General features: G+C 49.2%; 9 protein-coding genes across 9 annotated transcripts; 6 read left to right on the top strand and 3 right to left on the bottom strand.

Moving 5' to 3' along the window:
• Positions 1 to 1,905: 1,905 nt before the first annotated feature.
• On the top strand, positions 1,906 to 3,995 carry N7481_012693 (catalase; the record flags this gene model as incomplete). Its single annotated transcript, XM_057271912.1, has 11 exons — positions 1,906 to 1,939; positions 1,992 to 2,121; positions 2,192 to 2,215; positions 2,264 to 2,474; positions 2,532 to 2,624; positions 2,683 to 2,690; positions 2,743 to 2,866; positions 2,919 to 3,206; positions 3,259 to 3,343; positions 3,406 to 3,834; positions 3,913 to 3,995. The coding sequence occupies 11 exons, from the start codon at positions 1,906 to 1,908 to the stop codon at positions 3,993 to 3,995; spliced, it is 1,509 nt and encodes a 502-aa protein (XP_057116100.1).
• A 656-nt stretch (positions 3,996 to 4,651) lies between these two features.
• On the top strand, positions 4,652 to 5,678 carry N7481_012692 (uncharacterized protein; the record flags this gene model as incomplete). The annotated part of the gene is made up of 3 exons (XM_057271911.1): positions 4,652 to 5,090; positions 5,169 to 5,473; positions 5,532 to 5,678. 3 exons carry the CDS (start codon positions 4,652 to 4,654, stop codon positions 5,676 to 5,678), a joined length of 891 nt encoding a protein of 296 aa, XP_057116099.1.
• A 108-nt stretch (positions 5,679 to 5,786) lies between these two features.
• Positions 5,787 to 6,392, top strand: N7481_012691 (uncharacterized protein; the record flags this gene model as incomplete). The annotated part of the gene is made up of 1 exon (XM_057271910.1): positions 5,787 to 6,392. One exon carries the CDS (start codon positions 5,787 to 5,789, stop codon positions 6,390 to 6,392), a length of 606 nt encoding a protein of 201 aa, XP_057116098.1.
• Positions 6,393 to 6,615: 223 nt separating this feature from the next.
• N7481_012690 (uncharacterized protein) lies at positions 6,616 to 6,933 on the bottom strand (the record flags this gene model as incomplete). Its single annotated transcript, XM_057271909.1, has 2 exons — positions 6,616 to 6,848; positions 6,924 to 6,933. The coding sequence occupies 2 exons, from the start codon at positions 6,931 to 6,933 to the stop codon at positions 6,616 to 6,618; spliced, it is 243 nt and encodes an 80-aa protein (XP_057116097.1).
• Positions 6,934 to 7,530: 597 nt separating this feature from the next.
• On the top strand, positions 7,531 to 8,490 carry N7481_012689 (Dyp-type peroxidase; the record flags this gene model as incomplete). The annotated part of the gene is made up of 1 exon (XM_057271908.1): positions 7,531 to 8,490. The coding sequence occupies one exon, from the start codon at positions 7,531 to 7,533 to the stop codon at positions 8,488 to 8,490; it is 960 nt and encodes a 319-aa protein (XP_057116096.1).
• Positions 8,491 to 11,549: 3,059 nt separating this feature from the next.
• N7481_012688 (putative MFS monocarboxylate transporter) lies at positions 11,550 to 13,000 on the bottom strand (the record flags this gene model as incomplete). The annotated part of the gene is made up of 2 exons (XM_057271907.1): positions 11,550 to 11,903; positions 11,975 to 13,000. The coding sequence occupies 2 exons, from the start codon at positions 12,998 to 13,000 to the stop codon at positions 11,550 to 11,552; spliced, it is 1,380 nt and encodes a 459-aa protein (XP_057116095.1).
• Positions 13,001 to 14,031: 1,031 nt separating this feature from the next.
• Positions 14,032 to 17,018, bottom strand: orlA (putative alpha,alpha-trehalose-phosphate synthase subunit Tps2; the record flags this gene model as incomplete). The annotated part of the gene is made up of 3 exons (XM_057271906.1): positions 14,032 to 14,225; positions 14,275 to 16,525; positions 16,593 to 17,018. The coding sequence occupies 3 exons, from the start codon at positions 17,016 to 17,018 to the stop codon at positions 14,032 to 14,034; spliced, it is 2,871 nt and encodes a 956-aa protein (XP_057116094.1).
• A 725-nt stretch (positions 17,019 to 17,743) lies between these two features.
• N7481_012686 (uncharacterized protein) lies at positions 17,744 to 19,255 on the top strand (the record flags this gene model as incomplete). The annotated part of the gene is made up of 1 exon (XM_057271905.1): positions 17,744 to 19,255. The coding sequence occupies one exon, from the start codon at positions 17,744 to 17,746 to the stop codon at positions 19,253 to 19,255; it is 1,512 nt and encodes a 503-aa protein (XP_057116093.1).
• A 414-nt stretch (positions 19,256 to 19,669) lies between these two features.
• N7481_012685 (putative anucleate primary sterigmata (ApsB)) lies at positions 19,670 to 24,452 on the top strand (the record flags this gene model as incomplete). The annotated part of the gene is made up of 3 exons (XM_057271904.1): positions 19,670 to 19,850; positions 20,005 to 21,686; positions 21,741 to 24,452. 3 exons carry the CDS (start codon positions 19,670 to 19,672, stop codon positions 24,450 to 24,452), a joined length of 4,575 nt encoding a protein of 1,524 aa, XP_057116092.1.
• Between the last annotated feature and the right edge of the window lie 225 nt (positions 24,453 to 24,677).

Here is a 24,677-nt window from a genome sequence, read left to right as displayed (position 1 = left end):
GGGAACCCAAGAGAAGTAATTCAAGGACGAGCTACCACCAAGAGCTTTTCCACGGGTGTTAGGCTTCTCAACGCGCTCGTAGTCATCGCGCTTCACCATGGTAGTCTTGTAGGCCCAATCATACTGGCCGCCACGAATATCCATAGCAAGACCGGGGATCCGAATTTCCTCATTATCCTTGGAGGTTCCGATGCCAGCTTCGACGATGAGGATTCTGGCATTGGGATTTTCTGCAAGGCGACAGGCGACGATATTGCCTGCTGTACCACCACCGACCACAATAAAGTCAAAAAAAGTACCGTCTTGAACAGACATTATGGCGAAAGAGGCCTTTAGAAATGCGATTGGAGATTGAAACTGAACTTAGATGAATCAGAAAAGATCCAACGACCTCTTTATAGTGTTGCTCCTCGCTCACGCTGTGGAGTTTGGAGCCATCAATGACACCATTGATTGTATAGCATCTTAGGACCCTATTAACCCCTGCTATCTAGCAAATTCAATAAATTGAATATGATACATAGTCTGAAGATGACGAGTTTATTATTCTGTTTTGCTACGGCGGTTTGATCCAATACGCTACGATTGGTCTAGTAGTATGTCTATTTTAGGCTTCGCATGCAGACGGGCTCTCATATCAGATATCATGTTCCATTCAGGTCAATGACTTCCGAAAATGGGTCTACTATGGTGGGAACAAACAACACTTTGTGAGTTAGTATCATTATTATCGATCCACCTCAGCTACAGAGGCGAAAGTGATGATGTATTTTATACCTCGGCAATTTTGATGGGAATCTATCGCTGTGGGGCCCCCCTTCCGCCATGAAGCCAAATTTGGTAATAGTATCTGGCCAATCATATCATCTACCGCAATGTCCCTTTAATGCGCGTTCAAATCATTTTGATTTCTAGGTACAAAATTTCACCGCTACTCTAGCACCTCTCACCATCGCGTGGCCAATCTAGGCCCATATTAAGGAGCTGATCTGCGGAACTTGAGATCAATTTTTGGTGCCTCTTTTCAAGCTGGAATTGGAAGAAGGATGTGTTACCACAGGTAGTAATTTAAAATTAGAGTTGAGAGATTGGCCGATTGGTCCAGAGCGCAGTGGTTCTTGGAGGTAATTAGCCCGATTACAAAATTCACTCATAGAGAATCATGGCATTCTGTCCAAAAACGGTGTCGGTTCCTGTCATTTCCGAATTAGCAATGTCTTTGCCACTCCTCTGCCCCCCAAATATGCTAACAAACGTCATTAGTGAGTTTCATGCCCCAATATCCAACGGCAGCCTAGATTGATGGTAGCTCCGGAAAATTGCGTTTCTGTGCTTTGCAAATTTGGAAGTGGTGGTTGGTTGATCCGATATCTTTTACGGAGTTGTAATACTTTGACTTCCGAATTAGTTAGTACTACCGTTTTAGGCAGCTTCTTCTTTCTCGCATTTCACGATTGAACATCGTTGCTGAGTTCTGATGCGTCACTTAATGTGGGGTAAAATGCATGAGCAGTACAGTTGTGTTGCAAAAGTTTGAAGCCCCCTTATTTACCGCCTTTCCTACCGCTCACCAAACTAGGCCTACCGCCCACCAAATTAGGCACAAGCCCCTTATTCCACTTCATGCCATTCGCTGGCATAGAGGTTTTAGTGGAGCAGAAACCCCCTTTTTCTGCCGGGGGTTTCAAACTTTTGCAACGCCACTGTAGCCCACGGGCCCAATCTCCAATGAGTGTAAGTGTAATACTAAGAATCGAAGCAAGCTATCGTACAACAATGCGGGATAAGTCTTCAGGATGAAGGCTATAAAGAGTCGTTCGCCCAGGAAAGCTCAGGCCAGCAGTTGCACATATTCCCTTCGGTATACTCTGATTGCCTTATCTTCGCCGTCAAAATTGTCACATCATGGGTGACGACAAGTACTATACTTTAGCAGAGGGTATAAGGCCTTCCCGTCCTTTGATTTGCGCTCCAAGGCTGATGATTATCAGGCTGTCCCTTCGCAAGCAATGCAACAGCTCTTTTGATGCGTGGAAAACAAGGAAGTGGGCTCGGCTTGCTTCAGGATACTCAGCTTATTGAGACCTTGGCCCATTTCTCTCGCGAGAGAATCCCAGAGAGGTAAATATCCTGACCAATCAATCGTCAATTTTGAAGTAGCTGCGAAGTCTTGAAGCTAATGTCTGCGAAGAGTCGTTCACGCCAAAGCTGTCGGGTAAGTTATCAACTTCTGCATGAGGATCATCTTATTGAGAATTTGTAGATCCTACGGAGAATTCGAAGCCACCCGTGACTGTTCCGACTTCACCAGCGCCAGCTTTCTCAACAAGGCCGGAAAGAAGACGCCTGTGCTTCAGCGCGTATCAACGGTTGGCCCCGAATCTGGATCTGCTGATACTTCCCGTGATGTGCACGGATGGGCCATGAAGTTCTACACCGATGAAGGCAACCAGGATTTCGTTTTCAACAATACTGTACGTCCTTTCTTCTTTATTTCTGTCTTTCTGTCTTTCTGACACCCAATGAATTAGCCCGTCTTCTTTATTCGCGACCCTATCAAGTTTCCTTCTATGAACCGCTCTCACAAGCGACACCCTCAAACTCATCTTCCCGACGCAAACATGGTAAGTACTACCGAATTTTGCCGGTTATGCGAAATTACAAAACTAATCGGCCTTACAGTTCTGGGAGTATGTGAGCTTCTTGAGCTCCGATTCTTGAATGAGACTGATCATCATATAGTTTCCATGTCGGCAATCCTGAGGGTATCCATCAACTTCTGGTTCTGTTCAGTGACCGTGGCACTCCGAAGTCAGTTCGCTACATGAGCTCGTACAGTGGACATACATATAAGTTCACTAAGGCAGTAGGTGACTACTATTATCGGTCATTGAACCTTTGACTAATTAGACACTTAGGATGGCTCTTTTAAATACGCTAAAATCCATGTGAAAACGCAGCAAGGAATTGAAAACCTCTCTTCTCAAGAAGCTACCAGAATCGCCGGAGAGGACCCTGATTTCATGATTCGCGACATGTTGGAGGCTATTGAGAGAGGTGACTATCCAACCTGGAACGTTTACGTCCAACTGATGAGCCCCGAAGAAGCGGAGAAATACAAGTGGAATATCTTCGATATGACCAAGGTTTGGCCACATACGGACTTCCCTCTGCAGCAGATCGGCCGTCTTACTATGAACCGAAACGTAAGCTTTCATTAATTTCCAATATTTTCTTGCAATTATTGAATCGGAACAGCCAAAAAACTACTTTGCGGATATCGAACAAGCTGCATTTTCACCCTCGACAATGGTCCCTGGAATCGCTGCCTCCGCTGATCCAGGTAAGTCAGAAAGCCACACAATTATTCGCCATAAGATACTCCATAGATTAACTGCCCCTAAGTACTGCAAGCACGACTCTTTGCGTATCCTGATGCAGCTCGCTACCGCATTGGCGTCAATTACCAGCAACTTCCCACCAACGCTGCGAAAGTGCAAGTCTACTGCCCATTTCAGCGTGACGGGGCCATGAGGTTTGACGAAAATTACGGTGGTGACCCCAACTATGTTGGCTCCTCGATCAAACCCACCAAGTTCTACCAAGACGAGAAGGGAATTAGCGCCTCTGCACTGGCCCTACACACCGATCACGAGAAGTGGGTGGGAGAGGTCTCCGCTTACACAAGCGAGATCACAGATGACGACTTTGTCCAGCCTGCAGCATTGTGGGAGGTCATTGGTCGCGAGTCTGGTCACCAAGATAGAGTCATCGAAAACCTTGTTGGCAGTATCAAGGGCGTCAAGTACCCTGAGTTGCGTAAGGCTGCCTACGGTAAGATTTCCTAGTAGCCCTAACCACGCGCCTCCGGCGTGGTTGTATATTATAGAATCAGACTAACTGCGAGCTTAGGACTCTTTAGACGTGTCAATAAGGATCTCGGGTCCATGTTGCAGCAGCGCACCGAAGCAGCGATCAAGACTGCGCAGAATTAGGAAGGGTGATCTAGTCCATCCGACTAGAATATCTACTAGTTTCTACCGAGTAGACGTTTGTCAAATGATTTTGCCCGTGGAAGGCGATGCGTTTAGAAGGATTGATTTGGTTTCATCGTAGTTCGAGCTATGAATTGTAGAGAACTATTTGGTAGAATGGCAAATGGGAAGCAATGGATATGACTAGCCTTTATCACCTTTCACATAGCTCTTGATCGTACCCCTAGATCTAGAAGAAAATACCTCGGCCCTTCATCGCCACCACCAATCTCATCTTCTTCTGTCTGTATCGTTAGTCACATTCGTGCCATGAATTGGTTGAACGTGTGGCGAGTCCTCGGGTTGGACCCACTTTGATTGTTCGGCCGGTTGAAGAAGCCACACTTCACCTCAGAACGAGTCAAACCCGCCGAAGCATTTCCCAGCCCTCAAAGATACCCCACCTCGAGCCATAGGTATCCCTTAGCGCAAATTCATTTAGCGCGAGCCATTAGTTGAGCTTGAGCTCCACCACCAGTCCTGGGTTGGCGGGTCAGATGTGATTGGGCGGTGTAGCATGTGATGAGCATCTTACCCAGATTTCGATATCCCTCAATACTATTTTTCCCCTGCATTCTTCTTCCAGATTCACTTGGATCCCATAGCCAGAATTGAACATGTCTCCGCGGGTCTCCAGCTCCTCAAGTGGAACAGGAAGTGGGCAAGGAACACCCCAGTTCACTTTTGTGACAGAGAACAAGCAGTCGGAAGCGCGGAGCCATGCAATGAGAGAGCACTGGAAAGGTAGACATAAGCGCAAACAGGACTCGAAGACATCGCATCGGAAGATGGCCTTATTGCCGCGATCTCTATTGCCGCAGTTGGCGAATGCCCTAGACGAGGAGAGCTCGCCGGGGTTGCAGTGGGATAGCGATAACGACAGGGATGCGAGTTCGGGTAAGAAGGTGGCGGGGAAGAAACTTGAACCTCAACATCCTGGCATCCCAGCCCAGTTGTTCTGTGGCATGAGCTACGCTCTTTCGAGCTCAAGACCGGACCCGTTCCAAACGTGTCCTGTGCATTTGACAAGCCAGCACCAGAAACTTTTATATCATTGTGCGTATTGAGCGTTGAGTTACGCTGACAATCTGGGCTGCTTGCCTGTGGCAAACAATTTGTGCTTACTATATACAGGGATAGGCACGCATGCGGCTATGATGTTCGAAGACTTAGACGTTACCGAGTTTAATCCAATGAGAGATGTTTGGTTCCCACTGGACCTTTCAAATGCTTCGTCTTTCAACTGCATTATGGCACATTCAGCTGCCCATTTGGCTCATTTATACGGTGGAACTCTTCCCCGACGAGGAACAACTTCTTCTGATGCCTTGAATTACAAGATTGAAGCTGTTAGGATACTGCGGCTCTGGATTAGTGATCCGGAGACGGAATTGTGCGATAACGCCTTTGCAGCTGTTGTTCGTTTGCTCACGTTTGAGGTATGATTTTTTTAGTTCGAGTTTTCAGTTGGGAATCGACTAACTAGCTTTGACGTAGCGATATTGGGGTACCGTGAAAGACTGGAAAGTTCATCGTGATGGCTTACAAAGGATGATCAATGCCAAAGGTGGAGTTGAGGCGTTGCATGAAAACTGGCGCTTAGAACTTGTGGTTTACCTGTGGGTGCAGATTCAAAACGAATAGAGATTGCCATACTGACGTTGCAGGGTGTCATTAATGTCGCGGCCGTCATGGCTCGAGTCTGCGAATAGTCTCGATCGTATCTCTGACCCTCTTTTATCAACCCCCATTATGCAGCGCACACATGGTCTCGACGTTCAAAAGATCCGCTGCCTTTGGCTGATATCATTCATTCAGGACATGAGAACTTTCATGGGATCGTTTTACTCCACAGGCCTTTCTGGATACCCTACTGCTCATGCGGCAGTCGAGCTTTTGCGTCAAAATTTTCAAAACTCCGCTAGGGCATCTTCCTCTAGCCAGAATACTATGGAATGGGAAGAAGAATTGCTCAGTTGTCTTTTCTCCCTCAGCGTGCTGATACAGGACTCGATATCTGTCCTGTCTGATGGTGCGTCAACAACAGCCAATGGACCAAGCACCCTGGATGGACTAGAGATCTACCTACGTTCTTCACAACACATGTGGATGAGTTCAGTCTACAAATTGCGCATTGTCTTGTTTGAAAGCCTTGCAATACTTTTTGAGGATGGGGGGTCCAAAATGAATTACGTTACGGACCTGGTGCAAGTTCTAGGCACATTGAGTTTGGAAGCACGCCAGGGTGTCGAAAATTGTCTTCTCAATCTGCTTAACAGTCTTGGCAACAATAACAAGTTAGTGGTAGATGATTGTTGGACGCCAGATTCGCTTTTGTCGTCCATGCACGGGCATTAGTGCGGCACCTGTGGTTGTCATGTCATGTTAGAAGGTTTTCCATTTGTCTCATTTCATTATGCAACCAGGGGATAAGTCAACGGATCGGACAGAGCTCTAATAATAATAGAAACCTCGAGTAACATGCTTGTATTTACTTTCTTATTGTTAAGACTTAGATCGTATTTAATAACTATAAAGCAAGGAGGAAACGCTGCCCCGAGGTACCGTCCAGTATGTAAAATCACATCAAACCTCCGTAGGTCTGGCCCTCTTGCTCCAGCTGCTCATCCTCTTTAATGTATTCCTTGAGGCGGGTCTCATCCTTCTTCAAAATGGAACGAATGCCACCCTCGCTGTCCTCCTGCCGATTTTTTGGGTCCTGCTCGTCGTGTCCATTCTTGTGGTGATGGTCGAAATGTCTTTCGAAGAAGCCTTCCTTGTGCTCGGTATTCTGTTGGGTGGGCTGCTGGGTGTCTAATTTCATTGGAACATGCGGTTATGAATGTAGTTTGGAGGGGAGGGTAGACATCAACCAATGGTGATCCGTACCTTGAGGCATTTTGCTTAGGCGAATTCGAAGACAGATTGCTGTAGGATGTGGTTTATTACTGGGTGCGGGATAGAGAGAGATATTGCTGGAGGTAGGAGAATTGTTGAACAGTTCTTCATTTCCATGCTATACTTATACCTTAATGATATTACAGTACAAGTATAATTGGGGGTTTAAGGTTAGCTCATGATGCACGAGATACGATCAGCCTTCTTGATCCGGTAATAGTATTTGGCCAATCAGGACTAATGATGTATGGTGCCGATCCGCTCGTCAGTGGCACTCTGGACCCACTCAAGCGGCGTGTACATAGTTCGCTACGACGCTGGCAAGCTTTCAAGCAAAACAACCCTAGGTGCACTAGGTATGATTGGACAATCAATTTTAACTGGTTTACACCTAAGGGCCCCGTCAACAATGAACCGTGCGAGAAGCTTTCTATACAGCTGCAGGTGATTTCTGTTCTGATTCTCCCTTCATAGGACTCAAAGTACTGCCAGCGCCTTTCTCGTCTTTGTATCTGTCTACAAACCCTCATGACTCTGCAGCACCTGGAAACCCAGAGCTACTGGTGCAACTGATCCTTATCGCTATCCCAAAACATCGATGCGAGTAATGACTAGCATGAAACCCGCAAAATTCCAGCCCGTGACTGGCCCCCTCACACGACACGCAACGTTTCTTGTCTTAACCGTCACATCTCCATCCGCAATCCCAACTATCCGCTCAACTCTCGCCGGCATCTCTAGTCGTGCCAAAAATATCTGCTCCCGCGATACCGACGCCAAATTCACCTGTATCGTCGGGATTGGCGCTTCCGTCTGGGACTCCATAACCAGCAACCTTCCACGTCCTAATGAACTACACCCCTTCCGCGAAATCAAAGGCGTCAAACACACCGCCATTTCAACACCGGGAGATCTCCTCTTCCATATTCGCTCTGAACGTCGAGACCTCTGCTTTGAGTTCGAGCGGCAGCTAATGGATAGCTTCGGTGATGCAGTGCATCTGGAAGATGAGACCGTTGGATTCCGCTACTTCGACACGCGCGATCTTCTCGGCTTCGTCGATGGTACGGCAAATCCTGTCGGTCCTGATGTGCGACCTTCCGTCCTCGTTACTGCCGAAGACGATAATGCACGCGCGCAAGGGGGTAGCTATATCGTCGTCCAGAAATACGTCCATGATCTACATCAGTGGAAAGGGTTGGGATCTGAGCAACAAGAGCAGATTATCGGGCGCACAAAGGCCGACAACATAGAGCTCGAGGACGCCGAGGACGGAAAGCAGGCGTCACACAAGACACTCAACACGATTGAAGATGAAGAAGGCAATGAGTACGATATCTTACGTGATAATATGCCTTTTGGATCACCGGCGTCTGGTGAGTACGGCACTTACTTTATTGGGTACACGCGGAGGCTGTGGGTCATTGAGAAGATGCTTGAGCGGATGTATGTAGGACATCCGCCTGGGATGCATGATCGGTTGCTGGATTTTTCAAGGCCCTTGACTGGCTGTGTCTTCTTTGCGCCTTCGACGGATATCTTGGATCATCTTGAGTAATAGAATTCATACATACCTAGTGGACGGCGTGTGCACGTGACTATCTAAAGTATGCAACGTAACAGGTATTTTGTTTTGCCTGCCCGGGGTGTGGAGTGGAGTGGAGTGAAGGGGGTTATCGTCTTATCTTTTGCTGGCCGCACAAGAAAAATCTTATACCCTCATGAGGAGTAAGCGTAGGTAAAGCTATGTGTTGTAACTGTCTGTATCCTTCCTTTGTTATTTGTGTTCTGTTTCCCTTCTATCCTAGATCTTAGTTTTACTCTTGCCCCTGTAGGGTGCTGGACTGGCCTGAGTTGCTGTTCTGGCTGTTGTTGTAGGTGAGGGCTTGGTGAGGGCTTCAGCGTTGGTATTGGTAATGTATTATAGTATTGTCTTAATAGTGACTTAGTCCTCTGTATTGTAAGTACCTACTGTGTCTGTAAGCGCCAGTGCTAGCTTCTTATATTATATCTCTTCTATCAGTGCTATAATTTCTGCTTCCTTTACTATTGTATATAGGTATTCTTCTGATAGTAGTAATTTATACAGACGTAGGATAGAGGCTCTCTAAGTAGTATATATCTAGTTCCCTATAGGAGAGTTTAGAGTATTACTAAGATTACTTCTGTCTCCTTCTCTGTTATCATCAGGATAGATACTAGTATATATACTGCTATCTAGAAGATTAGGTTGTTCTGTTCTTGTGTAGCTGCCAAGATCTAGAATATGTTGTGAAGTTCTGTGGCTATGTTGGCGTTAACCTTAGCCGTCTGGGGTGCTTGTTCATCGTCGCTGTTGTCCCCGTAGGGTACGAGGGAAGGGCTGGTCGCTTCGTTTACCTTTGTGAGCTGTGTGATCTCTGTGGGTTGCGTGGTCTCTTCCATATATAAATATAACGTTCCTTTCGAAGATGGAAGGCTAGATAATGCCAGTGAGTGGGTTGAGCTAATAAACCTATAAACTACGCCTGCTTTCAACACGTCATTCTTGATTGACTTACAAATTCTGTATCTTTAACTCCAAATTTGGATAACCCTTTCAAGATGTCTTCTTGCTCACTTCCGATTGAAAATTGGTCTCTGATGAGTAAGCAGACTCCTCTGCCCCAAGTACATGGCGATCGTGTCGAAATGTGATTCACCATCTGGAGAGAGGATCTCTGTTGAATCAAATGCGTTGAACCTTTTCTGCGCTTTAGGATTACCACCAAGAAGAGATACGCTGAGAGCTTCGTTGTCGAGGTATTTCCGTTCTGTTAAGGACTGTTTTCAACTCCTTCTTCTGATTCTTCTTGGAACGAGCAGGCATTGCAAATGCTCAACACAGAATCAGAAATTTGCTAGTCTGGGTCTGAACGGGGCCGGGCCCTGGACCGGGGATATCAGGGACGTCAGAGCAGTGCCGTAGTTAAGGCCTCTGAGACATAGCGCCAAGACTTGGTTGGGCAACGTAGCCCTTGTGTGCATGTGGCGAGTATCGTAAAAGTGGTCGAAACCATCTCGCTCGGGGAAATACTTTCGTGATGGGCGCGCTTCTGTCGCATCAACCTGATTCCGGTGAAGTGTGCTTCGAGAATCTTCACGGTATTACGGACATATGTGCAACGCGCGAAGTACCAGCGACTAAGTTGAGGCTGCACAAAGCGAGTGAGTGGGTGAATATTCGAGCCTCCACTGCTTGGGTTCGACTACCTGGCGAACAAAGATTGTTTGGTTGTATGTGGTCAATCCACTGTACTTGAGTGAAGTTGATCTGGGTCGAGACTGAACCTGGCTGAGAGAGATGATAGATAAACTTGCTCTGGGCTGAGAGAGAGGGGACTCTTCCACATTCTCCACAGGGATAGGGTTCGTCATGAACCTCTCTCTCATGAGTTGCAAGAGATGACGCTCGGATACTAAATCCGCTTCCACATCCAGGGTATGTGCAGGGAAAAGCTTTTCGAGTTACCGATGGACAAACTCAATATGTTCTTTAACAAATTGTGCTGCGGGAAATGTGACAGAACACTCAGGGCACTGAAAACCCATGCCACGGTGGACTGTGTTGATATGCTTTTCGACATAATCCACTGTTGAATCCTTTCCACATTCAGGATCTGGACAGGGGATGGGTTCAGTGTGAACAATGTTCTTGCAATCCGATGGCTTCTCGGAACTTATTTGCTGGCCACATTTGTCACACGAAAGTTTCTTTTCGTTCTTGTTCGTCATGTCGATGGAGGTAAAGAACGCGAGAAATCAGAGTCCTGGGGATAACCCTCTAGGTTCCTCCCTGTGCGCAACACGGGGTTGAGCAGACGCAAAGACAAGCTACTCTCAAGCGGTGTACCTGTGTCTGAGTATGTGCGGGATTGCTTTTGTGATGGTGTGTGTTCAGGACTTGCGTTCGATCTCTTCGCCATACTTTGTCAGCTGTGCAGGAGGATGCTTAAATTTGGACAACTGAGGAAAATAAGGAGAGAGAGTTCGGGGATGCAGACGGATACTTGTTTACATTTTTATGGCGGAAGGAAGGAAGAAAGGAAGGAAGGGAGGGAAGTTCATATAAAAGTGGGAAGGAACTACCCGTGTCCATGGCAAACTATAGACGTCACCGGGCCGATGCCCTACTAGTTAGACTGGCAGAGTCCCGAAGGGAAATACCCTTATACTTACCTGTTTATAGTAGTTTTATTCATATATATCGAGCTTCTCTCCACTTTCTGGTTGAGTTTATTGCACTATTCCCATATGGACTAATCGGTATACATATAGTACCCAGTTAGTCCCCCGGGAAAGAAGGTCTGGGTGACTGTTCTGGTGGTGACTCGGAACTCCCTTAGTTTAGCTTATATACTGGTATTTTAGCATCTATAGGATAAGCCTATATTTATGACTAGTATATATACTAGTTAATCTTTACCGTTCTGCTGGGAAGACAAAGGAACCTCCGCAGACAAAGAAATACAAACGGATGTCTCCGGTGAATTACAAAATTCATTATTAACATTAAGCCTTAGGCACACTATGTACACTGGTCTATATCCTCATCCACGACTTTATATGCAAGGTATCTCCAATGACCGGCTCCCCTTTTTATACACGAGCAATACCAGTGCCAACCTTGACGATTCTCGCCGCGATCAAAGTCAATGTACCCGCGATGATTGCGCTGCCCATAAACATTTGCGCGTACAGATAGCCTCCATTATCAAGCTGCACCAATGCACCAGCAATAGGTGAACCGATCAAAGCAGCAATCGCAACAACACTGAGAACCATTCCCATCCGCACGCCAGTCTTCTTCATATCCGTCGTGAGAGTGCTCAATGTCGCAGGAAAAGCGATTGGATACCCGCAGCGGACAGACCATAAAACACCGCGAATGCCCATAACCCCGACATATCCTTCACGGCAGCCCAGCAATAAGCCACCAGAGCCGTCGCACCACTGAACGGAATCAACAAATTCAATGGGCCCGTAAATTGATCCGCCAAGAAGTTAGGCACGAGTCGGCCCACGATTCCAACTCCGTTCATGACCATCAACAGGTCGATAGAGGTCGTCTGGTCCACGCCAATAACATTGCGACTGAAACTGCCAATGTAGAAGAAAGCAACATATAGACCCCAGAAATTGAGGAACATGCCAATAGCAAAGAGCAGATAAGAAGGTTCCTTGAAAGCAGCCCACTCAACAATAGGCCCACTCTTCCGCGGCGGCAAACGCTGCTTGAAAAATAGCACACAGGGGATCAACGTAACGACTGAAATCAGTCCAAGTACACGCATCGTCCACCCGTATCCAATCTGCGGCAGCAATTTCATAACAACGGCGGGAAACACCAAACCACCCGTTGCCGAGCCCGAAGCAGCCAGACCAAGGGCAATTCCACGCCGACGAACAAAGTACGTCGAGATCAGAGCAAGCGTAGGACAAAACATAAGTCCACACCCAATTCCCTGACCCAATCCCTGCGCCAGAAAAAGCTGCCAGTACTCCGTACAAAGCGAGGTCATAAAGATGCTGAAACATTCCAGCGTTGCGCCGACTGTCAACGTGAAGCGAAAGTATCCCGCATCTGTCGCGCGGCCAGAGAATGTCCCGATGAAGAAAAGGAGGAAGATCTGAATACTACCAACCCAGGAGATATCCGAGGGAGATCGGCCCAGCGTCGAAGTATAGTATGTTTGGAACACGCCGAAACTGTTGATATACCCCCACGTGTTGAAGATAATCATATGGCCCAGTGCTACCTGCAGCCATGCCTGTAAGCCTCCATCCGGTGGAGGACCGATGTCTTTGCCCGACTCGCGGGTTCGGACGGCGGAGAGAGTGCGCGCGACGGTGCTGTTGTTTGTTGGTACTTGAGCGAGTTCATTTTGGGGGTCTTCGTTTATGGTAGAGTCGTCGTCGTCGGAAGAGGAGTGGTGTGAATTGGCTTCGAGAGCACCGAGGTCATTTTTATCTGTGAGTTGGTGGAAGTTCGTCTCCTCGACTACACTAGACCTCTTTTCTTCAACTTGGTGGGGTGTTGAATCGGCCATTGCCAGTAATATTGTCAACCGGGACCGAGGATTTGCAATTCAAAGAAAGAATTGAATGGGGAAGTGGAAGGCCGAGTCGACCCAAGTTATCATGTCTGTACCAGTGCCAGCACAAGTAACAGAAAGAACGAAAAATGAAGAGGAAGCAGACAGTGGAGATAAATTAATGTCTCCAAAACCGACTGAAATAAAAATGCCTGACTCCAACTGACTCATGACCACCGGCGACCCAATTTTTTTTTCTCCTTGGCCAAAAAGAAGCCCGCTCATCCAAAGTTGAACGGCCTTTGCGCCGATCCTTTTGCGGCAACCGGTAATTCGCACAGATTGCCGAGTACAACACGCCCTTCCGAAGCCACATCCGAAAACGGGTTCCACCTGCAAAACCACAGAAATGACTGCAATAAGGGTGGTGGATGGGGGACAATCGCATTATCATTATCATTAGTAGATATCAAACCTGCTCTCCACTTTATAGTTAGGTCTATCATGCCATCCCCACGGGGGATGACTACGTGTACCCCGTCAGTCCCCCGCAAAAGAGGTGGCCCGCCTCCCAATTCGGTCACGCTCACATGTCTCGGAGTCTGCGGGATAAATCCATATCCATTGCTATCTAATGTCTTTACAGTTCAAGAGTTATGCATCTATGTCAGGGATTATAACAAAATGAGACAAGAAGCCAGAGAAAGAAAACACGGGACAAAAACGTCCAATATGCGCCGGCAACCCCCCCCGGAAATCTAAGGCAGAGCAGAGCAGAGCAACCGAAATTTTAAAATAAGAGCAAGAGAGAGAGAGAGACGTGGCAAAAAAAAACAAAACAAAACACCGTCCACCGGGCCCCATAGGTTCGTTTCGTATACTACGTGCATGAGATCATGTGGGGGATTGGCTTGGTCCAGATCGCAAAGTTCGCCAAGTCGTCCAAGCACGCCCAGCCCCAGCAGCCCGGCATCCCGGAAGCAAGGGGAACCCATGTCAATAACTGGATGCAATTAAGATCGGTTCGGCCCGAACGGTTCTATGTCTCAGTGATCTTGGTTCGAACTGCTGTTAAGCAATTGGATTGTACCGATGACGTCTGCTGGTTCGAGTAGATGCCAGCTAGCGTCCGTTTGTTTCGAGCTGGCGCCCACTGTGACCGAGTAAACATGGTCTTGGGGCAAACCGGATTTCTTGAGAGCGCGGAACATGTCTTTGTACGAGCTATTGTTAGCCAACCCTGTCTTTTACAAATTCAACAAGGATATTCTGTCCGTCCATTCACATACCTTCGTCCGTAAAGTCATCGCCCAGACACAAGACAAATTCGGGTGCCTTCCCGGGTTCCGGCCCATATTCGTTCACCAGCCGCGTAGCGATAAACCCTTTGTTGACGAATGTTGGTCGTACTTCCAGATTGGCCTTGCCCGCCATAACTTCCACGTCCCATCTTTTGGCGACGGTATCTTCAAGGACCTTGCGGCACTCGCGGGCCTGGAAGGCTCCATACTCCGGGTCGGCCCGACGGTAGTGCCATGTCAATGCCACTCGCTTGCGCTCGATGAACGCTCCTTGAGTTCGCTCGGTATAGTGCTGGAAGACATCTACCACTTCCTTCTGCCAGGCCATATTGGTCTGCTCCGCCAGATTCTCCCAGTCGTCTGAGCCAGGCTGTCGGATGAAACAGCCGTGCTCGGCACTAAGACCAAGTTCGGGGATGTGGCCCATCCATTCATCCAAGAAGGCTTGGTCTCTGCCGCTGATGATCCATACTGCATTTCGGGGATCTGCCGAGAGACTCTTGAGGGTGCGTAATACTCGATCGGACGGAATAGCCGCCTGTGGGTCCTTCACAATCGGAGTCAGAGTACCATCATAGTCGAACATGAATAGACGTCTGCGGGCTTTGCGGTACTGCTTGACGACCTTGGCTCGATCAAGCGCGGGTGTGGCGACGGATTGGTCGAAGGATGATAGATTGGTTAATAAGCGATTCAGGAACTGTCGTGACCAGGTTGCAACTGTGTTGGTGATAACATGTTTATATAGTTTCAAATGTTGTTCCTTGCGTTGCTGGGCGGGCATATGGAGAGCCTTGTCGATAGCACCAGCGACACCCACCAAATCCCACGGGTTGATGTGAATGGCGCTAGGCAAGGTGCCCGCGGTACCAGAGAATTCCGAGAGGATGAGTGGACTGTAGTTTGTCTGCTGGCAAACAATATACTCCAGACTTGTTGTGTTCATACCATCTCGCACGGTGGTAATGAGACCGACATCGGCGACACGTAGGAGAGCAAAATATTCGGACTGCGACAGGTACTGTGGATAGTATTGAACAGGTGAGAAGCTCAATGAGCCGAACCGACCATTGATCGTAGAAACCAGATTCGAGATCTGACCAGCAATGGTGTTCTCCGGATCTTCCTTCTCTTCCTCCACGCTGGTTGGACTTGTCACCTGGATGAGAACAACTTTGTCACGCCATTCGGGATACCGCTCCAGGAACACTTCGAATGCTTGTAGTTTCTGTGCCACGCCTCGAACGCTATCCAGTCGATCACGGCCAACAATGATTTTCTTTCCCGCATATAGCTTGCGAATCCCTGCGACTGCCGTTTCAATATCCGAAGCCCCGAACGCAGCCTTCTGAATAGCTTGTGCATCGATTCCAATAGGGAAGACATCTACGGCAACGTGGGCGCCGTATGCGTCCACACCAGCCGAATTAGATTCGAAACCTAACACCCGCGTGCAACATGAAGAGAAATGTCGAGAGTACGAGAAGGTCTGGAATCCAATCATGTTGGCGCCAAGAACTCCAGTCAAGACTTCCTTGCGCTTGGCAAGACAGCGCACGAATTCACTGCTGGGGAAAGGCGAATGCAAGAAGAATCCAATGTAGACGTTGGGAATGCGTTGGCGCAATAAGCTCGGAAGAAGAAATAGGTGGTAGTCATGGATCCATACGACATCGCCTTCTTGGTATTCCGCTGCAATACGATCTGCGAACAGCTGGTTCAAGCGGGTGTAATCAGCCCACCAGCGTCGCTCCGAGCGTCCGTCTGTGGGTCCATGTTGCTTGTAGTGCAGCAGGGGATATAGCTCCCTCTCGGCATATCGCCGCCATCGACCTTGGTCTTTGAGCAAAATGGTGTCTTGGGGCTCCTCTTGGGCGTCTGACAGCCAGACAGGTACGACTTTGCCATATCGTCCCGTTTCTAATTGGCAGTCAAGTGCTTCCCTTTCTTCGCGACCGACACTGATTCCGTCTACGAGTGGGTTTGAGGGTGGTTGCTGACTCGCATCGACTGGAACAGGCGCGGCCGCTTTGTTGATGGAAATATTCGCGTTGTTGGAGCTCGGGGGCAGATTGTTTGCCACGTTGGAGGGTATTTGTTGGAGAGGGGCCTTGCTCTCCAGGATTGGTTCAACTTCTCCAGTCCATCCTACAAGGGTATGTGACCAATGAGTATCATCGGATGCCAGTTGAGCAAACGAGTCGAATAAGGCCGAAGTGCCAGACCGGGGTTTCACGATCTGTTAACCCAGATAATGAGTCAGTAATTGGCCCCGATTTACAGAGAAGGAATAGTCCAATACGTACCCAGTCTGAGCCTGCTTTGAAGTAAAGTTTGTAGGGTATACAGAAGGCTGCGCTGATCACTCGCCCACTCAAGCGTAGTCCCGGATGTTCTTCACGCGGGTCGATACCAGGCGACATTGGTGAAGTCGGTCCTGCCAAGCTCAAACGACGGAGCAGATCCTCCCCGGCGGATGTTTTTCTCCGGGGTTCAGACCCCGAGGAGGGCAAATCTGTTGGCTCCATTGACTCACTCTTAGCCCCTGGGATGTTTGCGAAGTATGAAGGCGCATCGCTATCGACCGGATGTGTTTTGTCCATATCCAAGCTCGGCGTGGCGTTGGTGGCTTTGGAATATGCTTCGAGATTCAAAGCCTTTATTCCTGGCCCGACAAGTACTGGGTTTGGCTGCCCATCAGGCACATGCGCGGGGCTCGATGATTCAGACATGGCGTGTAGGGTTCGATGTGTGGGAACGGGCAGTTTTCCCCGCGATTGAACTGTACTGTGTGTCAGCACAGGTGCAATTGTCACATGCAGGGCTTTCTCCAACATCAGGAAACTTGATGTTGACAGATATGAGCACTGCAAAGGGAGTCACGTACCTCGGGGCAGGGCGGAGAGGTCGAGGGGTAGATCGACACAAGTTTATCGGGGACTAGGGGCGCGCGAGAGCCATGGATGATCGGGAAGACAGCACCAATAGGTTCCAAGGAAAAAAATAGAATAAACGCAAGATATTCTTTTGGAAGAGGAGTCTGTCGAAGAAGAGGAGGCGTTCGCCGTTGGTGGAGGGGCAAGCGGTGTGTGAGATGCACTGGGGACCGCCGTCCAAAACAGGAACTGACGCTATAGGAATGACGTTGATAGTACGACGAAGTTGCGATATCAACCACCTTCAAAATAAAGCCTTGGGAAGGTTGGTGTCGAGGGGTTCTCAAGAGTTAATCCAGACCGCCAGCACATCTCTGGGTCAAAGTCAAAGTTCTGCACCGATATCGCATTCGTGCTAGTTGGTTGTACCCTAAGGTAATCTTCCCGCATTGGGATCGTCCAGGATTGTCTGCCTCAGGCCAAAGAGTCGTGTGGCCTCCGCCCGCGTTCTGCAATTGGCAGAGGTTGAACCTCTTATCTTCACCTCAGCCTCGACATGCTTCCGAGCTAACCACGCTGTTATGCGGCTGTCCGCCCTTCGATCTTCGCGCATTGCTCTCCAAACCCCTCGGCAGCTTCGTTCCAGTGTCTCATCCCCCCAAGATTCCGATGTCTTCGCCAATAACCTTCGGAAAACATTAGACGCCCATCGAACCTCGAATCGAAATCGTCTCATCCGCAAAGTATACCCTCGTTCACCTGCTGCGGGACTTTGGCGGCCAGAAATTCCTCTTGAAAGCCGTCCCGAATGCCCACCAGCCACACAACCAGCGCCTACAGTAAAGGAGGCCAAGCCCAAAGAGACCACGAGTAGACAACGTCGTCGCCTACGCCATGAAGACGCTGCCACTCGATCAACGCAAAGTCGGCCAGCGGATACATTAATTCGGAGCTCTGAGACTTTCCACGATGGGAGCGCTGGGAATCATCCCTGGTTAAGCTACTTGGAACCCTCTGGTGGGATCGATGATGCCACCACCTTCCTCAATGCAGAGATTCTCGCATTGGAGCGCTATTTATCTCCAAGCTCTCCAGAGCAGATTTGGACCGATCAATTGAGTGCACAGGTCGTCGGCTTGTTAAACCCAATTGTCCCTCACACACCGCAACTCATTGGCTCTCGTCAAATTGGCTTAGCGCTGCCGCATTCAGATCTTAATTTCCTCCTACCATTTGAGGATCTCCTTCGATCTCCAGATCGAGCGCGGAAGCCAAGTGCCACACGGCCCCAGATCCACGATGCGCATCTGCGTCTCCTCCGCCGAGTCGAATCTACCCTTGAGAGCAGTCCATCGTTTGATCGAATTCAACTTTCTGGGAAGCGACGCTCTATTCTTGATGCTCGTCATCACCCTACGGGATTACTACTGCGATTTTACTGTGGTGAAAGAGCCCCGGAACTCATGGATTACCTAAAGAACTATCTGGCTCAGTATCCTACTCTCCGTCCCCTGTATATGGCCACTCGAGCCTTGCTTGAAGCCCGGGGTTTATTTGGATACTCGCAGTCGGGGATCAGACCAGATGTTCTAGCCATTCTCTTGGTTGCTTTTTTGAAGTTGAACCAGAGTCGATTTTCGGTGCCCTTTAATGCCGGAGAGCAGTTTCTGACTTTCTTGAAATTCTATGGCACTGACGTTGACCTTCAATCTATTGGCGTTGCGGTCGACCCCCCAGGATTCTTTGGATTCGAGAAGATCCATGACTCTGAACAGGGAAATACCAACACTGCATGTCTACGTGGCCAACGATCTCTCATCAACGCAAAAAGAACCGCAGTTTGCCGAGGCAACATGTCGGCTGGGCAGAGGCTATGCATTCAAGACCCAACACATTATATGAATGATCTGGGCAGATCTTTTACACGGACTGCTGAGTTGCAGAATGTGTTTTCCACTGCCTACAAACAGCTTTGTGATTCTTCTCAGGGCTGGAAAGATACGGACAAGGTTGAATCGATTCTTGCTTCTGCGCTACGGGCAAATTTCGACCAGTTGGAGACACTGCGAGAGAAACTTGTGCCTAGTGACTGAGGGTCTGTTAAAGTCGAAATCGACTTCCAATTGTACATTATTAAGATACCCTATATAGATAATATATACCCAACTCTTGTCTCTCCCATCCAGATAGAATGGTAGGTGGCATTAGCCCTTCCTCAGTTCTGCCGTGGAAATAGTGCAAGCTATTATGGGCAACGGGCCGTGTCGATAAGACAGGCCACCCTTGGAACCTTCCCAGGAACCCCGATGAACATCGAAAAGAACCAGGGGACGGCAGCTCCTGCTGTTGTTCTCAACCTTTCTTGTTTTTTTTCCGATACGTCTACTTTAAACCTCAGATGAGAGCTATCAAGGTTCCATATACCTCTCAGCGCCGTTAATCTGCCAATCATTGTGGGTAAACGCACAGCTGGGTGGAGACCCAAAACACGCTTGGGCGCGGTCACCATGTCGACCAGGGCCCCAGTCACAACACCTCCGATCGTCACAGGCCCGCTCTCGGTGCGCATCCCCTCTTCTCATGAGTCTGGCGCATTCCTTACCCCAGACGAACTATCACCCCTGGATGCCGATTTTGGCGCTTCCGACTACTTCATGGCCGAGGACGCGCGGGGGGTTCACCCCCCGAGTACCATCGACGACTCGATAACATCCACCAATGATGCACACGATGCGCGCGATGCCCAAGACGACACCACGACAATGTCTGCGCACACCGCGGATCCAGAGTTAGAAGGGCTGGACTTCACAGCGACGACATTTCCAGACCCCGATGACACCAGTGTGCTTCCCCCCCTTGACCGACCGCGACGACAGCAGTCTATTCCCCTTGAGCGAAAATGGCGATCACGAACGAGTCAACAACCAAACCTTGATGGAGGAGAATGAGATGCGTCGGAAGTTGATGGACATGGAGTCAAGCTTCCTGCCCGAGCCGTCGACAATTGAGGTCGCCACGGCTGGACCAACAGCTGGCGCAGACGATACCTATCTGGTTGGGGTTGGTGGTGGCCACGATCCTAACAACACAGACGGACAAAACGAGTCATCACAATTTTCCTTCATTCCACCATCAGAAAGCTACCAAGATGCAGAGCAGGATCGAACCGGTCCTGTTGAAGCGGGCGAGCGCCAGGATGTTGATAATGCCCCGACCTACAATACACAACAAACAGAAAACGAATCAACGTTTGATTCGCTAGCTTCGTCACCCTCAGCAGCTGCAACTTTCCGGAGTACTTTTCATGACCAGAATTTCTCATCCGAACCCGCGCCCCACGCCATCCAGTTTACCCACGATGAACCATCGTTCAGGTCTCAAATGTCCCAAGCTGAGAACGAATCGCAGCTCACACCCTCAAAACTCGGACAAAGCTCTCGCAGTATCTCGCCAGGTCCATCTAGACTATTCAGCGACCAGAGTGGTAGTGTTGCTAGCAGAAGATCAAGTCGGCCTAAATACCTGACTAGCCGCCAGTCCGCCAATCGATTATCGCACTCTTCGATCGCAAGTAACAACACCGAAACTACACACAGTGATGCGACACTAGGTGCTGATTTTGCCCTTCAATCCGGCGGCGCCACTCCTGAGAACTGGGGCAGTCTTAATGCGGGAAGTCGTGCCCATGTCACACGAACAACCAGCCTTGGCAGCATGGCATCTGGTGTATCAGGCTACAGTGAAGAGAACCCTTTCGACAGACGCAATGCGACTGGACCCCCTGATGGTGGTCTGCAAACCTTGGAAGAGGAAGGCTCACCGCGGTCTTCAAGACAGACTGGCTTCGACGAAGGAGGTCCTGTTACTCCCAAAGCTAAACCCCAGAGCTCTTTCCCCAGTGATACGGTGATTGCGGAGCGCATCAAAGGCATCCAAGTACCCAGTACATTTGTCCAAAAGTTTCGCGAAGACTATGGCAACACGGGTCCGTCACCTGAGAAACGAGCGGGGGCTGCAACCCCTGCGTTCGGTCGAAGTGGCCGTAACATGACCCTAAAGGAGCAAAGTAGCACCATTGACCGTCTCTCAAAGGAGAACTTCGATTTGAAGATGCGAATCCATTTCCTCAATGAAGCGCTCAACAAGCGGTCCGAGGAGGGTATCAAGGAAATGATCTCCGAAAATGTTGAACTCAAGTCCGACAAGCTGAAGCTTCAGAAAGACAACCAAGGTCTGAGACGTAAAATTCGCGATTTGGAAAAACAGATGAAGGATCAACAATCTGATAAGGACTCCATGGTCAACCATGACCCCGAAGCGTCAGAAGATGACCGAGACTCGGCTCAAGATGGAGAGATTGTCTTCTTACGCGAGCGAGTTGAAACCTATGAAATTGAGATCGAGCGCTTGAGAACGGAGAGCTTGGCCAGAGAATCGGAAAAGCGACGCCTCGCAGAAATGGTCAAGTCTCTGAATGAGAATCGAACAGGAGGTTCTGATGATGCAGGCGCAAGGGAAGAAAGAGTCAGTCTTCACTAATCTACTTATCTGATGACAGGCTGACATACTATACACTAGGACATGTGGAAAGACATGTTGGAAGCGGAGACTGCTGCTCGTGAACAAGCCGAAGAGGAGAATCGTAATCTCCGAGACGAATCCATTCGTCTTCGCAGCGAGATTTATACAGCTACAGGTGTTCCAAAGTCAGGACAGTATGATCGAGGCGAATCAACCGTTTCACGACAATCTAGCAGAGATGGCAACCGCGGTGCATTGATGAGTACCTCTAGCAGTACCTTGATGGTAGAGCTTGAACTTCTCAAACAGGAAAATGCAGAGCTTAGGAAAGAAGTCAGCGCTCAAACCTCGATGCTCACATCTCGAAACCGTGAGAAGGAACGCCTCTATCAGGAAATTGAAGAATTGAAACTTGGCCAGCGACGAGATGGTGGTCGATCTGTGGCTGGAGACAGCATATTCGACCGTTCTGCATCTCGTGCCTATGGACGACCAATGTCGGAGCCCAGTGATGCTACTGGGGTGTCCCGCGAAGACATGGATCGCGAAGAGCTCGAGGCTCGAAATGGACAGCTACGCGACCAACTGTCGACTCTCAAACTCGATAACCAGGCCATCCGAGCTCAAGTAGATGATTACGTTGGAGAGCTCGAGGCTCTTGATAAGGCCTATCAGGCTGATGTCGACCAGGCTGAAGAGGAAATACAAAATCTTCAACAAGAGCGTGATCAAGCAATTCAGATGGCAGATGAACGCGATGCTGCCTTCCAAGATCTTCGCGCAGAAGCTCAAGAAGAACTGGATACTCTTGGAGAGGAGCTGGACCAGAAGATTGTCGAGTGTCAACGTCTGAACGAAGAGCTCCAAAACCAGGATGAGAACCTCAAGGTCTTACAGGCAGAGATGCGCTCGGCCAGCGAGGGTATCATTCGACTCGAGGAAGATGCACAGAACAACTTGGAGCGGTACAAGGCTGTTCAGCAAGAGTTGGAGGAAACCAACAGCGAGTTCGAGTCTCTTGAGAAGAGCTTGTTCGAGGCCAATACCAAGGTGCAACGCTTGACGGTGCAAATCGAGTCTAGCCAGAACGAGATTGCTTTCCTTCGAGAGGAGCAGGAAGTCGATAAGATTCGCATTGGAGATCTGGAATCCGAGTTGAAGACCTACCACATAAGCCTGCATAGTGAGAAGGAGAAGACCAGGGAACTCGAGCAACGACTGGCAGACGAAAGGCATCAACGTGAGGTCGTCGGCAGCAAGGAGAAACAAGAGGTTCAGCGCATCATGAATGAACTGAATCGGGAAGCGTCATCAGCTAAAGAAGAGGCACGACGTTTGAAGAAGAGCCTTTCAACGCAAGAGATTGAGGCTAACACTTGGCGAGAACGATTGACGGATCTGGAGAATAACCTCCGTGAAACCCTCGGAGATCTCAGCGGCAGTCGAACAAGCCTGATCTCCAACATCATGAAGCTTCAGAAGGAACTTGAATCCACTGCGCTCGAGTTGGAGAGCGTACGACAACAACTGGACGAGAAAGAGACGGTTCTTCGTAATCGGGATGCTCTTTTGGAAAGCCATGGACTTGAATCCCGCAAACTCTCTGAGCTCCTGGAACGTGAACGACAAGCTCGCAGGGCTGACAAGCAATCATTTGAACAATCACTCAAGTCCCATCAACAAGCATCACGGACTATCACCCAGAGCAACTCTCGCATCACGGACCTAGAAATCGCTAGGAATCAGGATCGCAAGCGATTCACATCTCTCGAACAGCAATTCCGTGAGCAGCTCAGTGAGCGCAACACATTGTTCCTTACTGTCTGGAAGAGACTTTCTGCGCTCTGTGGTCCCGATTGGGCTCATTCAAACAGCTTGATCAATGGCAACTTACCAAGCCAAGAAGTCATCGGCAATATCCTCTTCTGGCCTGGTTTCAACCGGAATCTGATGCTTGCCATCAAAACTGTCGAAGGGGTGGTTTCAGGTTTCAAGGGTCGTGTCAGAAGCATCGAGCATGACTTGACCAAGCAGTACCACAACCTTGAAAGCGCCTTTGCCCAGAGAGTCCGCAGACTCGAACGGGTCGAGGAAGCCGTCAAGAACCTACGCAATGGACGTGGCCATTCAAGTTCGTCTCCCGAGATTAGCAAATTGCGCGGCGAAAATCGACTTTTGAAAGCAGAGATCAACCTACTCCAATCTAATTCTCGTGCCCATGGATCTTCCTCTGCGACTACTGCGGCTGTATTGGCCTCCGGGTCTCGGTCTCCATCGATTGGTTCTCCCGCCGACCTTGAGCGTTCGTTGACGCGCCAGAACTCGACATCAGGAGCCAGCGAGAAGCCACGCTCTGATAGAAGTATCGCACGCCACTCCACAGGCCTGCCGCAGCCTTCTCACTCCTCGTCGACGAGCACATTGACCAACAATGTGGTCGCGATGACACATCGCACACGCGGTAGCGGTGGAACTGGAAATTGGGACGGGGATAACGAGAAATGGATTCACCGTCTGCATGAGCTAGAAAAGCGACTGAAGGCCGAGCGTGAAGGCCGTCTTCTCGACCGCAATGGAGCACGCAAGCGATTGGAAGAACGTGATGCCGATATCAAGAATCTCCAAGATCAACTGCGACGAGAGCGCACCCGACTTGGACTTGGCTCCCAAAAGACCATCACGGAGAATGGACGCAATCGCCCACAGACCTCCGATGAAGCCCCGAGCTCGAGTGAAGGGGAGGGCTTTACGGTAGATATCGAAGTCTGAACTGTGTTTTGCATTGATAGGTTGATGCAGTAATGTCTTTGTGTACTATATACCCTTCTTCGACCTTCTTTTTTTCGTTTTTGTTCGCTTTTCTGTTGCATCTTGCCTGCACTCTGTCTTGCGATGTTCGGGATTACGATGATCATGAGAGGCGTTGGACTGAATTGGACTGGACTGGATCCGATCAACTTTTTTTTTCTTACCCTTCTTCTCTTGTATCTCTAT

The sequence above is a fragment of the Penicillium waksmanii genome (assembly GCF_028829765.1).
Source record: "Penicillium waksmanii strain IBT 27052 chromosome Unknown utg000010l:1.0-3698451.0:1.0-3701458.0, whole genome shotgun sequence".
Classification (NCBI taxonomy): domain Eukaryota; kingdom Fungi; phylum Ascomycota; class Eurotiomycetes; order Eurotiales; family Aspergillaceae; genus Penicillium; species Penicillium waksmanii.
Note: the sequence above shows the minus strand (reverse complement) of the source record. Positions and strands in the feature narration are given on the sequence as shown.